The sequence below is a fragment of the Spinacia oleracea genome, chromosome 3 (genome assembly GCF_020520425.1).
Source record: "Spinacia oleracea cultivar Varoflay chromosome 3, BTI_SOV_V1, whole genome shotgun sequence".
NCBI classification, from domain to species: domain Eukaryota; kingdom Viridiplantae; phylum Streptophyta; class Magnoliopsida; order Caryophyllales; family Amaranthaceae; genus Spinacia; species Spinacia oleracea.
In genome coordinates, this window is record NC_079489.1 from 43,437,188 (window position 1) to 43,454,646 (window position 17,459).

The 17,459-nt window shown below is 40.6% G+C and overlaps 1 protein-coding gene across 4 annotated transcripts; it reads left to right on the top strand.

The window, feature by feature from the left end:
• Window positions 1–540: 540 nt before the first annotated feature.
• Window positions 541–16,847, top strand: LOC110798958 (uncharacterized). Of its 4 annotated transcripts, none has more exons than XM_056840227.1 (8): window positions 541–851; window positions 2,041–13,960; window positions 14,461–15,300; window positions 15,384–15,542; window positions 15,618–15,935; window positions 16,010–16,150; window positions 16,221–16,328; window positions 16,415–16,847. In XM_056840227.1, exons 3-8 carry the CDS (start codon window positions 15,148–15,150, stop codon window positions 16,493–16,495), a joined length of 960 nt encoding a protein of 319 aa, XP_056696205.1. In that variant the 5' UTR covers window positions 541–851; window positions 2,041–13,960; window positions 14,461–15,147; the 3' UTR covers window positions 16,496–16,847. The 4 variants fall into 4 exon arrangements, with proteins under 4 accessions (XP_056696205.1, XP_056696203.1, XP_056696204.1 ...); XM_056840225.1 differs by having other exon boundaries at window positions 3,462–13,960; XM_056840226.1 differs by having other exon boundaries at window positions 3,462–3,717.
• Window positions 16,848–17,459: the final 612 nt, after the last annotated feature.

The following is a 17,459-nucleotide window of genomic DNA, read 5'->3' on the forward strand; positions in this document are numbered from 1 at the left end:
AAACCATCTATATCATATTGTTTATTTTTATAATATAGTAATTGTTTTACAGCTAAAGTTATTTTTCTATATAATATAGTAAATCTTTGGATAGAATAATTGTTCTCATCGAAATTACTATATTATTATTATTATTTATTTCATAGTTACTATTCTGAAAATATAGTTACTTTACAGAACCTATAGTTTATATAATTTACTCTTTTTGTCTGCAAGAATGAATATATAGTAGTAATTGTTTTACAGTTAAAATTACTTTTCTATATGATACAGTTACTCTTTGGATAGAATAATTATTCTTATCATTATTATGTTCATAGTTATTATTCTGGAGATATAGTTACTTTACAGAATCTACAGTTTCTATAATTTACTCACTGTTAAAATTACCTAATTACCCTGATCCATGGTAATCTTATGGTGGACCGGGTCCATGCAAGTGAAATTGTAAATAATTATTCTTTTTAGTAGATTTGGAATCTGGACAAGTGTTGCTGTAGAAAACTTGTACCAATAATTTTGGACGAATGAATTAAAAGTACTTTTATAGCAACGTTTTATGTCAAGCTTCTAAAAATCGTAAAATAAAAAATAAAATGGAAAAATGACTATTGCTTTTCCCTTCCAAGTTTTCAGAATTCAATATCTCCCTAAACCCTTAAACAACCATTTTTTTCGTTATCATTCATCCCCTTACGTTCGATCTCTTCATCTTCGTTCTTTCAAGCAGGCGAATTGGAGAATGGGTCTCTTTTACTGGCGATTAGGTCTCTTTCACTGGAGATTGGGTCTGTGAATTGCCAATAAGAAAAGTTGGTAATTTGCGTTTCGGAATTAGCGAGAAAAACAAGGTTTGTTCATAGCTTTCTCTTCAAAGCTAGTGTTATGTTTCACAATTTAAGATGCAGTTTAAGTTTCCAATTGTAATTAGATTTTTGTGTGGTTTAAGGATTAAATTAGGGTTTTTCTTTTCATTAGGGAATTTGTATGTTTTAAGATGCGTGTTGAACCGTTGATGCAAATTACTCCCTCCGTCCCAAAATTATTGTCCTGTTTTCTAAATCGGACGTCCCAAAATTATAGTCATGTTTCTAATTTTGGCTACTAAGGTCCCCACTTTCTCATGTACTATATTAATTAAATTTGTATTAAAAACTCCACCCATGTACTATATTCCACTTTCATATGTACTATATTCTCTTTCACATGCACTTCATTCCACTTTTCCATACAACTCAATCATCATTTGTACTTTATTCCACTTTTTCATGTACTATATTACATTTTTCTTAAAATCCGTGTTTTTGGTCAAATTGGACTATAATTATGGGACGGAGGGAGTACATTAGATTGTTCTTAATGATTCTAATAATTTCTTCGAATGATTTAATTAAGGAATTTTAAGTTTAGTCCACACTGTCAGTCAAGGGCTTTAAGTGATTGTTTTCGTATGATTTAATTAGAGAACTACTTTGTATGAAATCAATAATATCAATCAAGTGTATGATGGGATAATTTTGAATGATCTTAGTTCTGAAATTTTATACCGCCATGACAATTTCTAGCTTGTTCTTATTCTTCAATTGGGTTGTAGACAAAATTTTCATCTTTTTGTGTTCTTTGTGAAATTAAGTTGTAGCAAGTTTCTGATTTAAGTTATCTTCTGTGTTTGTTCCTTTAATTTATATTGTTTTCTTTTTTGTCATGCACTACAAAAAAAGCTCATATAGCGACGGACCAAATCCGTCTCTAAATTGGTCAAATCCGTCTCTAAATTGGTCAAATCCGTCGCTATATGTGCTTAGGGAAGGATTTAGGGACGGATTACATCCGTTATTAAAAACCTTGTCGCTAATCAATTTAAGGACCGATTCCATAAAATCTGTATCTAATATTTATAGACGGATTTTTTAATCCATCTCTAAAATATAGGGACGGATTCAAAAATTCGTCTCTAAATTTAGCAAGTAAAAATAATTGCTACCTATTGTTAGATGTGGGTTCAAATCGGTCCCATTACCGGTTCTAAATCTCGCATAGGTCAACCCGGTCCAGCTTTGCAAGGGGAAGGGATAAGGGGAATCGAACTTGAGACCTCAAAGTCACAAGGAGAAACTCCAACCAACTACACCAAGTACAACTTCTATACTTCTATGTGTGAAATTGATAATAGTGAAAAGAAATATTAGAAACGGATCTAGAAAATCCGTCTCTAAACTAGGGACGGATTTAACATTTCGTCTCTAAATTAGGGACGGATTTAAAATTCCGTCTGTAATTTAGAGAAATTGCTAAAACACATTAGGAACGGATTTTAAAATTCCGTTTCTAATTTGCCCCTAACTTAGAGACGGATTTTGATATCCGTCCCTAACTTAGAGACGGATTTTGAAATCCGTCCCAAACTTAAAGACGGATTTTGAAATCCGTCCCTAACTTAGAGACGGATTTTGAAATCCGTCCCTAAATTAGAAATGGATTTTGATATCCGTCCTTAACTTAGAGACGGATTTATAAATCGCTGGATAAAAGTAGCGACTGATTTACAATATTTGTCTCTAAATAAATTTAGAGACGGATGATGAGTATTCCGTCTCTAAATTAGAAACAGTTATAAATCCGCCTCTATACGAGATTTTTTTTGTAGTGATGGTATTTCTTACTCAAATCTTAAACTTAGTTGTAGTTGCATTATGATATTTTTGTAGTTCAAGATTTTGTCCCATAAGATAATACAACAGTCTGTGAAATGTATCAACATCATTGCAATGGAGAACACTACATAAGCCTGCTTGTTTTATAGCTTGGTCCCCAGGTTTATTAGAAAGAATAAAAGGACTTACTTTTGGTTGCTTAAATTTTTAAACATTCAGCTTGTTAGCCAGTGGATAGTATAGATCTTTAAATTTACTTGTTAGACTTTCTGAGTAGAAATTCAAGTACCAATTCATGATGTTGGTTTCCCAAGATACACCTGAAATACCATGTCCAAAGGACATTCAAAGTAATGTGAGTTACTTATGATGTTGAGCCATTCAATTTCTATATATTATTGATTCTAAATTTTTTTATTGCAATTGATTTTGTGATTACGGTATTGGAATAATTGCCTTTATTCTGATAACTAAACATTACTGTGAGTAAAAAAAGATTGTGGCATTGTGTTAGTGAGGTAGCATTCAAGATCCCTATTTGTAGCTCGTCTATCAACCTTTTTACCATATTTTAAGATTTTACAGTAAAATACCTCAATTGTTTGGTCTTTCTTTGTTAGACATGAATTGCAAATGACATAAATGATATGAGTGGTCTGTTTTAAAATATTTTATCTATTGTAGCAGCTTTGCTAAATTGTTGATTGAAGTTGTTAAAATTCACTGTTTAAGGTAACTTTGATGCTTGATGAGTTATTTCTTGTGACTGTTGAAGTACTAACACTTAGATGAAATTTAAATGTGTAGATATCTTATGCGCTAAAGCCGGTAAGCCTGATTAACTTTATATTTATAAAGGAGTTATCTAAAACCAATTGTTCATGGGAAAAAGCACACTAACTTTGATACTTCAAGGCAGGATGGTAAAGTTACGTGTATGCACTGTTACAGTTCCTTAATTGTTTTATATGATTAATTATTGGTATCTTATACATGGAAGATTATGGTAGCTGAGCTAGCAGTTGTGGCTAGATCTGGCTTGCATATTTATTGGTTCAATAAGGTATTCATTTTCCCTTACTATGATCTTGATTGGCTTTCTGTTACTTATTGTACTTATCATGCATTGCTGACCTGTTGTAATATGCCTCCCTATAATTTCATAGTTGAGCACTTTCTCTTTGTTTACCAATAAGCTCTACATTACCCGACCTTAACTAACAATACTACTTTCTTTTATTTTCTTGATATATATAATTTCACCCTTTATTCCTTGGTTAAGCCGATACAACCCGTGCCGAAGACTCCTTCGAGCAATTACCTCAAGTGCCTACTTTACTTCAGTGCAATCTAGTCCATTTTTTTTTATTAACATACATTGTTGTTTGAGTATTATGGGTTAGATATGGTTCACTTTCTGTAGACACCTTGTGTCTCCCCTCTGGGATGATGACGATACCATTATCCTTACTAGGCGGTTGGAATAACTCCAGGCGGAAATCCCAATTGCTAAGAACATTTCCAAAATTCAAAATCCAATTCTCGAGGCCGTTCCCCTTTCGGTTCTCGGTACAAAGCACAACTTTCAAAATCCAATTTCAAAATCCAAGTACAATCTCATCTAGTAGACCATCCAATTGGTTTTACTAGGCCTTTTCCACTCAAAATCATATAAGGCAAGTCAAGTTTGGGCGCCGACCCGCAAAACCGAGCATGCCGGGTCCCGTCCCGTAAAACCGGAATTCAAAACCCGAGAAAGACTTGTTTTTAGACGCAAAATAATGCCTTAACCTCCAAACAAATACAAAACACCAAGCCTAGTACTATTCGTACAAAGGTACTGTAGACACCTACTTTTGTCCCCATTCCCGAAAGGGAAGGTTCGATGATGAAAACGTAAATCTCCACTTGACAACGCATCTCTTATAAAATAACGAATTTCAATCACCCTTTTCATTTCACCAGAAGCCTGCTATTTATGGAAACCTGCTAAAAATAGTAACTGCTGTAAAGGGTAGTTGCTAAAAGTAGTAAGAATAAAAAGATAGAAACCTGTCAGAATTAGGTGTTGCACTCCAACATAAATCCTAAAAGAGATAGAAATTGTAAAAGGAATTCTATTCCTATCGCAGTTCGATAAAAGAGTTAACGTATTAATTAAACTCATAACGAACCTAGAGTTCGTAAAGGGCCCAGACGCATTCCGTCGTAAATTGATACGCACCAAATAACTCGGATTAAGTCTCTTAATGAACTCCGTACTCTAGAGTCTAATCTGACAAAGAATTCTGCCAGACCCTATTTTCAACGCCCAGCCCTGGGCGCCGAAGTCTTTGACGCCCAGAGCTGGGCGCCGAAAATACCTGGGACGGATTCTTTTCCTCATCCGTTTCGTATTCAAATTCCTAAAAATCTATCTTTCTACGCCACTCTTTCCTATAAATAGACCCCTAAGTTCGACGTGAAAAAAACACAACAACACACAATTATATTCTGAGTATTGACTCTAAACCCCTAAGCCTAAGCCTCACGCTGCAAAACTGATCACGCGTTCTGTCGCAATCGATCCATAAATCGAACAGAACGTATCCCGTCCCATAATTTGAGATTCGTTAAATAAAAGGAGAAATAGCAAAGTCAAAGTGGTTAGTTTTCTGAGAACCGTGACGCACCTCTCAAGGGTGTGTCGTAATGTGTCCCTTTTCCATGGTTTAATTGCTTTCCTCGCCCTTTTATGAACTGTTAAACTAACTAAAATCTGATTGTTCGATTACGCTTAATAAATATGATATTTTTGGGAAATTGGATTATCATGCTAGGTCCCTTTAAACAATCTAAATCAGATAATTGCGCTCGATCTAGTACTATATGTTGCATATTGTTAAAATCAACTCAGATTAGTTTAATAGTTAACGCATGTCCCTTCAATTATTTATGCTGAGCTAGTAAGGATATCCTGCCTCTGGAGTTATCGAAGAGCGAGTACTCCTCTCGGTAGTTACAGTCCCCCGAATCCTCAATCTCTACCCTGCGGGTGTACGTTGAGCGATCCCCACCACCACGGATCACAAGGGAACCTACGGCCGTCGTGGTCAAACATAATTGCACTTCCTTTATGTCACGATAATCGGGTTTTGTCAGTTTTTCTCATTGTCGTTAAAAACTGAATGGCGACTCCTATATTACTAGTCAATTGGGTGTAAACTCACAGGAAATCCAATTACACTTGATTTGACAAAAAAGAAGCGTCACACCCACGAGGGACGAGGTCACGCATTAGGCTCGTGCTTTTTCAACCCTCTCACAGTGGCGACTCCACTGGGGATAGTAAAGGAAATACTCGTGCTTGTAGGTAATCAAAATAGCCGAAGGGTGAAACGATCCTACCCCGCGTTTATTTCCCAATCAAGTTGGGTCGACCTGAAAATCAGCATATTAATGTGAACGGGCAGAACCGCATAACGAATCTTGGCTCTCTTGGTGTTTCATCTCGGGAGTTGGGACTAAGGATACCCATCGCCAACCGGGGGGTGCATACGCTTCGAATGTTGTCCACTCAGCACTTTCGCTAGTAGTACACCCGTCCCAAACCCAATCGCTCGCCCATTAGGTCCCTCTCGCCTGCATGCCCCCTTGGCTTGCACTTGCGGGTTGGCCTCTTGAGCGGAATTCTTCTGCTGAAGACACTACCTCGACCGGGGCATGTGTTGGATCTACGATAGAAGCGGTACCAAGCCAGGCGCAAATAACTACCCATAGAAGCCTATCATAAACTACATGACATATTATTATTGCCTCATGATGGAATGTTAGTTATGTGTAGCAAAATATATGATTGTGTGTGACAAACTGTCCTAGAAAAACCAACGACCTTAAAAATTGCCCAAACATTCATAAACCAATCTGCCAAAGAGTTATGCCGAAACACGTGTTCCGCAAACCCGAACGATCGCCACAAAAATAAGTGACGCTCAGGATGGCCTGTAACGAATCCCACAAACGCTGCACAACGCGTAAAGGACGTTATTAGGCAAACACGCAAAATCGAAGTCGCGTAAACAAAAGTAGACGCAAACAGAAAACGAGAACCAGCCAGGGACGCATTTTCAACGCCCCTGGCTGGGCGCCCAAATTTCTCACGCCCTACGCTGGGCGCTGAAGTTGCTGCCTGGCCTTTTGGTCAGGCACAGCAGCCTCGGTGCCCACACGTGAAGAAAATACGTAGCAAAAAAAAAAAACTTTTCGAAAAAATTTGCTGCGAGGGCGTATGAAAAGGCACTCGGTTCTAAAAGCGACTAAAAAAATAAAAATAAATAACTCTTTGTGTCGTCGTTAGGCCTCCTACGACGACAATGCTCGGCTCCGAAATCGAGCATGCTAATTAAATGACCTTGAATGTCACATGGGCAAAGTATTCAAAAAATAATGTTCAAATAGAGTCTTCAAGGAAAAATAATGTTCGAATAAAAAAAATAAATCAGAGTCTAGACTAGGCTATGCCAAAATACAATCTAAATCCTAAGTCTTAGTTGTCTTATCCATAGAATCGGTCCTAATGCTTGGTGTCGTTCTGCAAATAAAAAGGTTAAAACATATTGAGTCTCCCTTCCTAACATTTAAATCAATAAGCACCCATATGTAATTGTCATCCCTTGCTAAGAGTCTACGGCCTCAATACTCTCTCTCACCGATAAAAAGAATATATTATAGTATTTGTAAAATGGAAACGGTCACATTCTGAAAATCATTCCCCCATAGTCGCACAACCCCCAAAGTGAACCTAAGGTGTTATTACCATTGTCAAAGAAAAAATTAATGGCCCCAAGGCTTATAATCACATTGGGTCACGACTATCATAGTCCTCTCGAGTCACTCGCTCCTTGAAATACTACTAAGTACGGACTAAAAGATTTTCCATGAATGCAACATGACCAACCACGAAAATACCCAAATCGGCATACCATAAGGCTACCATTGGGGTAAAGCAATACACACTAAGAGAGAAGCCGCACTAATGATTCTAGTCTTGCAAAAATAAAAATTCGATCTCCCCAATTAACCACCTTGCCAACATTAAGCAAAATGGCGCATGACAAATGAACACCCAAGGGTTAAAATCTAAAGTGTCAACCAACAAAAGTTATGGTCCAATTAGCCTAAGTCTGAGAGTCGCTTGGTCAAGTATTATAGGCTTATGCCACGTCATTATTTTGAGTCTAGGCCACCTCCTTATATTCATACACGGGTTACAATCAGAAAAATTAATGAAAGTTCGAGTCTAAATCACAACTTCCAATTAAATTCCGAAAACTGGAATCTGAAAAGAAGCAAAAAAGTTATTTTCGATGTAATTCTTTCGTTAAATTTCAATAAGGTAAAAACAACATTTTGAATCTACGCTATTTGCACATTTTAAGAAACGACTAAATACGCTTGCAAAGTAAGACAAAATTAAAGGTCCACCTTAGGCCAACTAAAATTAAAGGTCCACCCTAGGCCTACTAAAATTAAAGGTCCACTATAGGCCTACCAAACGAGGCTCACTCAGTCTCGCCTCGTGACTCAAAGACCACAACCATCTACCTTTTAGCCCAAACAAAAAAATTGATTGAAGGATTTATGTTGGGGAGAAATCCCAAGCAAAAAGAAAAAAGAGAAAGAGAAAAGGGAGAGCGAAAAGAGCCAGGAAATACTTAGCCCGTACCTCCCAAAGTGCGAAATCTACCCAAGTAAACGAAGGAAAAGAATTGAGTCAACCAATCCAAATCATAAAATTCTACGATATCTACCCTTTCCAATCCTTATGTTTTTAGACGCCTTCGCTCTGCGGCCCCTGTTCGGCTCATCTAACCCATCCATGTTCTCATTGCCATAACCCAAGAAACCATTACCTCGACTCTTGCAAACCACGCACGACCATTGACACGTGCGTCATACCCGTTATTTCCAAAGCCCAAACCCAATATTACACCACCGTTAGCTTAATGACCATATAACTTGTTTGAATACAGCTTGTTGATATTCCCTTGAGCCGTCCCCATGCTACTCATTGGCCTTGGTTGATGTAAACTCATGACACTAGTTCGAGGCTGCAAATTGTGAGCCCTAGCAAATATAATCCTCATGCTTGACCACTAGCTATACAAATTATCCTATCTCATTCAACCCATCTTTCAAACCGTCTTGAGTCACGAATATAAAAAAAAAAAAAAGACAAATGAAAAGTACAAAAAATGTAAATAATATAAAAGCAAACTTTGCAAAGCGCCCCTAAAGTTAGTCTAAAAAGGAAAAGAAGCATTTAGCGCACCAAAAAAAAGATCCGCCCAGAAGTCATTTTCAGCGCCCAGAGCTGGGCGCCGAAATCTTTAGCGCCCCTGCTGGGGCACCGAATCTTCTGCCTGCTAAAATTTGTCCAGAAGTGCTAGTCATTTTATCCGCACATACACGGAACAATAACGAATAGTTGGGGGGGTACAACACGTATTCAGATATACGTACCACCAAAAAAAAATAAATACATGTACTCAATCAAAAAAATATAAAACAAATTTTTGGTTTATGGCAAGGCAGCAGATTAAATAATAAAAAACTTCACTTATTCTACCGTTTCAAATAATATGTTTCCACCTCAGAACATACTTATCAAATTCGGCATTCTAAGAAACCATTTTCTAGGCTAAGAACTACGCAAGACCTGATTTCAAATTAAATCTATTTAAGGCGGATACGTAGGCAATCCATGATTCGGTCCAACCAATTTGCAAAAATATTAAAGCCTATAGAAAAACAAGAATAAAAAATAGAAGTCCCTTATTGAAATTTAATTACTTGCAACCCAAGTCGAAAGAAAAATTTGAGTCAAAGGAAGAATCCAAATCATCAAGATGCCAAAACGAGCACACATCGAAAAATAATAAGGGCACGTACCCTTGCCAGAAGGAGCACTCACACTCCTAGGCACTTAGCCAAGACTCAAAAGACCGCTTTGCCTCAATTGAATGGGGCTAGCGCAAGCGTCCATGACCTCTAAAATACTCGACTTGACCCTCCCTAAAGCAAACTAACTAATTTAAAAACCTTCTTTCCCCACTAGACACAGTCATAATCGCCAACAAGTAGTAAAGGCAGTAAGCTTGCAAAGAAGAGGATTTTTCTACGGCATCGCCCCATCGTTCCTTCGAACTCAGGGCACCCGTTCATGGTAATTCAATTGCTTGCGAATCCCCTTTGAAAAAGAAACAGACATTGTCAATAGGACTTGGCACTTAACCAAGGCTCACCCTACTCAGACATGTAGCACGGACATCTAAAATCAAAATCTAAAAGCATATCATTAATGGGAAGACATAATAGCAACTGGGGGCTAAAAAATTGAAATGAAAGATCTAGGGAAAGAACTAGGTATACCTTGACATTTTGTGCAGACATACACCAAGTAAATCTAAGTCGATTTGAAAACGGTTTATATTCCCGCAAAAAATGGCCCTAAAAGCCTAAAGCATATGCCAAACGGGCACAAGTGTATCTTGACGCCTGCACCCTGGCCTCCAGCAAATCCTTAGATAGCATTCCAAAAATCGTAACAGTATTCTGATTCACTCATGTGATCCTGTACGAACCCTTCTATAAGTCAACTTGCCTAGGACACCTCAGATTGTACATAGTAGGACTCGGATTTTTTAATAAGTTTCAAATAAATTTCAAAGACTTTTTCGAACATAATAAAGTGTCGTTGGTTTAAAGCTAAGTATGTGTTTATCTCGATATTGCAAGTGAGTCAAAAAGATTACTAAATATGATTATGGGTAAAGAAAGGCACCTAGCTTTTGGTCAAGGCATACTTCAACATGTGACTACCTTGACCATGGCAATGTCGCCTAATACGACATTTACAAGAGAAGTAGCAGATCATTACTCGAACGTACCTCGCACTAAACGAGTCTGGTTCAAACTATTCATGATCCATGTCACCATGAATGCATAAAAACGTATGCAAGGCATTATAGCACCAAGCCAATCCCGTAGCTACAGTTGGAGGCTTGAGAAAAACACTCTAAAAATGCTCGAAATGACGATTTCATCGCAAATTCTCGACATTAATGCTATACATATGTCATAGGGGCACAATCCTAAGCTTTAATCGCGTAAAACGAACCTTAGAGTGGCTACAACCCCTCCCAAATTCTAAGCGCTACTTATAATATATAAAGTCACCCCACTAACAAGGGTAACTGAAAATCGCGAGTCACCAAAACTCCGATCAAACTACTGCACATAACGTTCGCCCTACAAGCGCCCGTTACACAGTCTATCTCGTTCCAAAACAAAAGCGAAAGAAAAAAATCAAGGATAAGAACTGTCAAAATATACCTGTGAGGGGGTCGAAAAAGCGCGAGGCTAATGCGTGACCTGTCCCTCGTGGGTGTGACGATTCTTTTTATTCAATCAAGTGTAATTGGATTTCCTGTGAGTATACACCCAATTGACTAGTAATATAGGAGTCGCCATTCAATTTTTAACGACAATGAGAAAAACTGACAAAACCCGGTTATCGTGACATAAAGAGAGTGCAATTATGTTTGACCACGACGGTCGTAGGTTCCGTTGTGATCCCTGGTGTGGGGATCTCTCAATATACACCATCAAGGTAGAGATTGAGGGTTCGGGGGACTGTAACTACCGAGAGAAGTAATTCGCTCGTCGATAACTCCAGAGGCATGATATCATTACTAGCTCAGCATAAATAATTGAAGGGGCATGCGTTAACTATTAAACTAATCTAAATTGATTTTAGCAACATGCAGCATATAATACTAATTCGATCATGATTATCTGATTTAAATAGCATTAAGGGACCTAGCATGATAATCCGATTTCCCAAAAATATTATATTTATTAGGCGTGATAGAACAATCATATTAGGTTAGTTTAACAGTTCATAAAAAGGGGCGAGGAAAGCAGTTAAATCATCGAAGAGGGACACATTACGACGCACCCTTAAGAGGTGCGTCAGGGTTCTCAGAAAACTAACCACTTTGACTTTGCTATTTCTCCTTTTTATTTAACGAATCTCGATTATGGGACAGGATACGTTCTGTTCGATTTATGAATCTCGATTAGGCTAAGGGGTTTAGAGTCAATACTTAGAATATATTATGTGTTGTGTGTTTTCACGTCGAAACTAGGGGTCTATTTATAGGGAAGAGTTCGTGGAAAGATAGAATTGCAGAGTTCTAATCCACAAAGAATTAGGAAAAGAAACGTACCCAGGTATTTTCAGCGCCCAGGCCTGGGCGCCGAAGATTTCGGCGCCCAGAGCCAGGCGTTGAAAATAGGGTCTGGGCAGTTTTTTTGTTTAGTCAGATTTGGATTCTAAAATCCGTAGAGTTTGAGATTAATTTGAGTCTTTTAGCGCGTATCATTTTGTGAAGGAATGCGTCTGGGCCCGTTACGAACTCTAGGCTCGTTAGGATTTTAATTAATACGTAACTCTTATTTCCGAATCCTTTTAGGAATAGGATTCTCGCAGTTTTCTATCTCATTTAGAATTTATGTTGGAATGCAACACCTAATTCTGACAGGTTTCTATCTTTTATGATTTGCCACTTTTAGAAGCTACCTTTTACAGCGGTTACTATTTTTAGCAGGTTTTCATAAATAGCAAGTTTCGGGTGAAATGAAATGGGGAATCGAGATTCGTTTATTTTATAGGAGATGCGTTGTCAAGTGGAGTTTTTATGCTTTCATCATCGAACCTTTCCCTTGCGGGAATGGGGACAAAAGTAGGTGTCTACAGTTAGCCCCCACTTTGATTGAGTCTTGGAGTAAGACGATGGTCAAAGTATTAGACGGAGTGCGTCACACAAGTCATGGTGTATGTGACCTGTTTTGCGAGGGTCTCACGAGCCCCCGAGTGATAACATTTGACTTAAGGGTCATCACTTGAAGTGTCGACATATCCCTCACGTGTCATTGGGATTTGTCAACTGATAGTATAGAAACTCCCTCACTTTTTCATTGGAAGGATCTAAAGATGCGTAGAAACTCCCTCACTTTGTCATTGGGAGTAACTACAGATGTTTTCGAAATTAAAGCTTTAAAGTGTAATTGGGCCTGTCCAAGCCCAATCACGAGGTAAAACGTTTTCTAAAGATTCTCATTTTCAGGGTTAGCTAAACGAGAAAACCCCCTTGTTTTTATAGGAAGTAAAACGAAGGAAAATCCAGTACCCTTGTTTTTATAGGAAGTAAAACGAAGGAAAATCCAGTAAAAGTTATCGCTGCAGCGACTAAGGACCTGCGCTGTTAGTGACGCAGACCCCGCCCGCTGAAGGTGGGCGAGCCTGTCCTCTGAGGGGGACCCCCGGTCCGATAGAAGTGGACGAATCTGTTTGATGTTTTTGAAAATAAGGACCTACGCGGTTTGTGACGTAGACCCCGCCCGCTGAAGGTGGCGAACCTTGTCCGCTGAGGGTGGACACCCCGTCCACTGAAGTGGACGAATCTGTTTGAAATTGTTTTTTTTGAAAATAAGGACCTACGCGGTTTGTGACGTAGACCCCGCCCGCTGAAGGTGGCGAACCTTGTCCGCTGAGGGTGGACACCCCGTCCGCTGAAGTGGACGAATCTGTTTTGAAATTTTATTTTGTTTTGTTTTTTTTTGAAAATAAGGACCTACGTGGTTTGCGCCGTAGACCCCTCCGGCTGAAGATGGCGAGCCTATTTTAAATTTGAAGAATTTATTTTTCGAAAACAGAGGACCTGCGCGGCTAGTGACGCAGACCCCGCCCGGTGAGGGTGGGCGAGCCCATTTTGAATTTCTTATTTTGCCTATGTAGAAGGGCTTTTGTGATTACAACCTGTTGGTGGGTCGTAATTTTTCCTGATTAGATGTGTCCTATAAGTGGGTCCACATTGTGTATATTTTTTGTTTAACGATATTTTATTTTATTATTTCTTATTTATTATTATTTTTTCAAAATACCGTTTTTTGTCTTTTTTGGGATAGAAATAAGATAACGGATATCTTTACATAAAGTAGGGGAGCACGCGTGCCCGACAGCGAATATTCGCTGTCTGGGAAGCATTTTCAGCGCCCAGGCCTGGGCGCGAGAATTTCTAACGCCCAGAGCTGGGCGTTGAAATGCGAAAGGGGGACTGGTCTTTAAATTCGCGGACCGTCTCCTTCCTTTCCCATTTCCGCCATTTTCGCTCAAGCTCTCCACTTCTCTCTACTGATCTTTGCTCGTTTCTTTCACTTTTCTTCACGAGTTCTACTCCAAATCACTTCCTAACCTTCCCAATGTAAGTGATTTTCAATAATTTCGAGCTTTTTTGTCAATTTCAGTATTTTGTCAAGTATTTTTGTGCATGAAATTGATTTGGGGGTTTTTGATTTTGTGCCTCTTTTCTTCAATTAGATAGTTGGAAATGTTCCACATAACATGTTAATTAGTTTGTGCATGTTAATTTTTGCAAGTATGTTGGTTTTTGTTGAATTTGGGCATTTTCGTGCTAGCCCCCAAGTATACCTACGAATCTAGTATTTTCTTATAATGTAGGTGTTCTTGGTATATTGCTTGCGTTCCTCATAATTCATGAATGACAAATTATGGAAGAATTTTGATTTTGCTGGAGTTAATTTTTACTTAGGGAATTTTGCTAAGTATGAACTTCGTATCATGTTTTTTAGGGAACAAAAAATTGTATGACTCCATTTCATGAGTGAAATGCACTCTTTTTTAGGGATCGGTATGAGTGCCGATTTTGTCAAAGGTATAATGCCTTGTTGTATTGTTGATCAGCATGTCTGACGAGTCGTTACCCCCTCCTGGCGGCCACGAAGTGCGTGGCATGACGCGTCAGTCGACTGGCCCGGGTCCCCTATGGGTGGGCCCTGAGTTTTACGATGGTCGTGATCTACACTACGACCTAGAGCACCATGTGACCTCCCGCCTTCACGCGAGGAGACAGACTACGGTTCGCGGTTATGGCGCCGCGACGAGCGAGACCATTTTCAGCTATCTGAGCTCGGACGCCCAGGCCTTGGTGATGGCGAGCTCACTGTTTCCGGTGGTTGAGACCTTCTGGGAGATACTGCGGCTCAACATCTCCCTGTCCTTTCTGCGGTCGTTCATGAGGTGGTGATGGGATACCACCAACACCTTCCATTTTCCTTGGGACGAGATGACGATCACTCTTGAGAACTACACAGCTTTGACGGGTTTGACCTTTACAGGGGACCCCGTTCGTCTGAGGTCGGACGGCCCATCGCCGACTGTTGCTGAGGGTACCAGGCTCCTGGGCTCGTGGATGGGTAGTAGGTTACCTTCGTACCAGCCCCGTGGGATACCTTTCGCTGACCTGATGTGGGCTTTGGAGCACGGGGTAGAGGAGTCGCCTTCGAGACAGCTCGGCTGTTCTACCTCCATTTTATCACTTCCACTTTTCTATCGGGTCCGACTGACACCTTTGACCCGAGGTGGATAGGCATGGTGGAGGACGTGTCTACACTGGGTGACTATCGCTGGGGCGATTTGGGCTATGCGACACTTGTCGGCCAGATGAGTTTGTCGGTGCGCGTCACGGACCCGAGTATACGTCACTTTGTGATTACATTAGCGGGAGTGCCGCGTTTGATCGAGGTATGTGCCTAGACTTTCTTTTGTTTTTCTTGCTTTTATCCGGCCTCTTTTTTTTAACACTTTATTATCCTTTTCTTTTGCAGCTGTGGGCCTTTGAGCACTTACCCTGGCTGGCTACCCGAAAGGGGCAGAGGCCTTTGGAGTTCCCTGCCGGTCGCCGTTGGGGTTGGAAGAAGAAGCTGACAGTGCGTCCGCCGCCCGATACCGTGTGGGATCTTATCCGGGACGGGAACCCTAAGCATGTACAGAATCTTATCCTCTATCTCGTATTTCGTCATTCTTTTCATGTACGAGATCTGACTGCGTTTTGAAAACAGGTGGTTTGGACCCCATGGCTCTCTTTTAGGGGTACCCATGCTTCGGTCAGGGAGAGTTATGCCCTGAGCCAGATGCGGGTCTTGTTCGTTGGCCGCCGGGACCCTGTCTGGTACCTAGGAAAGCGGGTACGTATGCAGACGGTCGGGGTTTTTTCGGTGCCGAGGCCTCCGCCTGCGACCATGCTGTCTACTCGCTCGATAGGCGAGTCGTGGAGGGTCCACTCGAGGACTGGTGTGCCGGCGACAGAGTTGGTGGTAGAGGGAGCTAGCTATTACCTGTTTATCCAGGATTCTTTTCGTCTCCCGGAGCCTGGCGCTGTAAGTTGCCTCCTCTCTTTTTTAGTGTTTTCATGTTCGTGCCCATGTGTTTATGCCTACTGTGTTTTGTGCAGGAGGGTCCTGACCCTTTGTTGGGGGGATGGGTGCTTCCCGATGCTCGGATCTCGTATACCGGAGAGAGTGGATCCGAGATTGTGGAGACTTTTCCGGAAGACCGGGTTTTCCATGCTCCGCTCCCTGAGGGAGTAGAGGCGGTATGCACCTTTCATTTGTGTACTCTTCTTTATATTTTTTCTTTCTTTTTTACTGACATTCTTGTTTTAGGTTCCGGCCCATACGGCCAATGCGATGGTGGGAGTGATCAACCGGTTAAAGTCCGCGTTGATTCGAACTCGGTCTGCACTTTCTTGCAGGAGCCCCCACTCTACTCGGGTAATGTGCCCTCTTTTTTTTTCTTTTGATCTGTACCTTTGGTTTGGCTTTCGGTTATTCACTCTTTTTTTTGTCCCTTTTTGCAGACGGCTACTGGGCGTGCTGGGGCCGACGACGCGGGTCCCTCGGGCGGGGGACACGGTCGTCGCGCGAGAGAGAGAGCATAGCACTCGCCCATACGGCATCGCCGTTCTGACGCGGGGGCGAGTTCTTCCGGGGAGAGGTCCGAGCCGGAGCGTCGGCGACGTTCCGTGTCGGTGGCCCGAGAGCCTAGCCTCGAGTTGCAGTCGCAGCCTCATTTTTGGGGTGACTCTGGCTGGGGTCCCTCATACCACGGGGAGTGGAGTGGGTGGACCGGCGAGGCTTGGAGACATGGAGCCGATGACGAGTCTTAGGCTTACCTCCTTGCTTTATGCATATTCATTCTTGTGTTCCGCATGTATATATATAATTTTTGCGATTTTTGGTGCAAGAATGTTTTGAGCCTTCCGTGGGCTTTGTTTTAACATATTATAGCAATATTAGCTTCCTAAACCTACGACGAATTTTTAAAAGGAAAAGACTTTCGTAAAAATAATGAGTTCATATAAGAGTGCACATAAATTTTTAGACTAACCGACTACTTGGGGTATTACATATGCATGTTCACTATTTTTGTTTTTTTGCCGACTCGCGTCATACTCCTTTGTTGGGCTTTTTCCTGGAAACTCTTGTGGCTTTTTTTATTTTATTTGGTCTTGCCCGTGCATGGGTTAGGGTAGAGTGCCCTTTGCGATATCTTTTCTTCTTGATGTGTTGCATGACTTTATTATTTTATAATTTTCTATTGGACCGAATCCTTGAGAAGGATTGCCTACGTATCTTGTCAGAATTAGGTCGCGCGTAGTTCTAGCTTTTTTGAAAAAAAAACTTTTTTGAAAGGGTGTTCATTACTCGTCTGCTTCCCCCCGCCAAGTGTTCGTGGTTCTTTTGAGGGTTAGAAAAAGGAGTACGAACACTTTGTAGAAGCGGGAGGGTAGGTGGCAAGAGAGAACAACGCCCGATTTAGGGCGAAGGAAATATCGGCGCCCAGGCCTGGGCGTTAGAAATAACAGCGCCCAGTCCTGGGCGTTGAAGTTTTGTCCTTCTTCT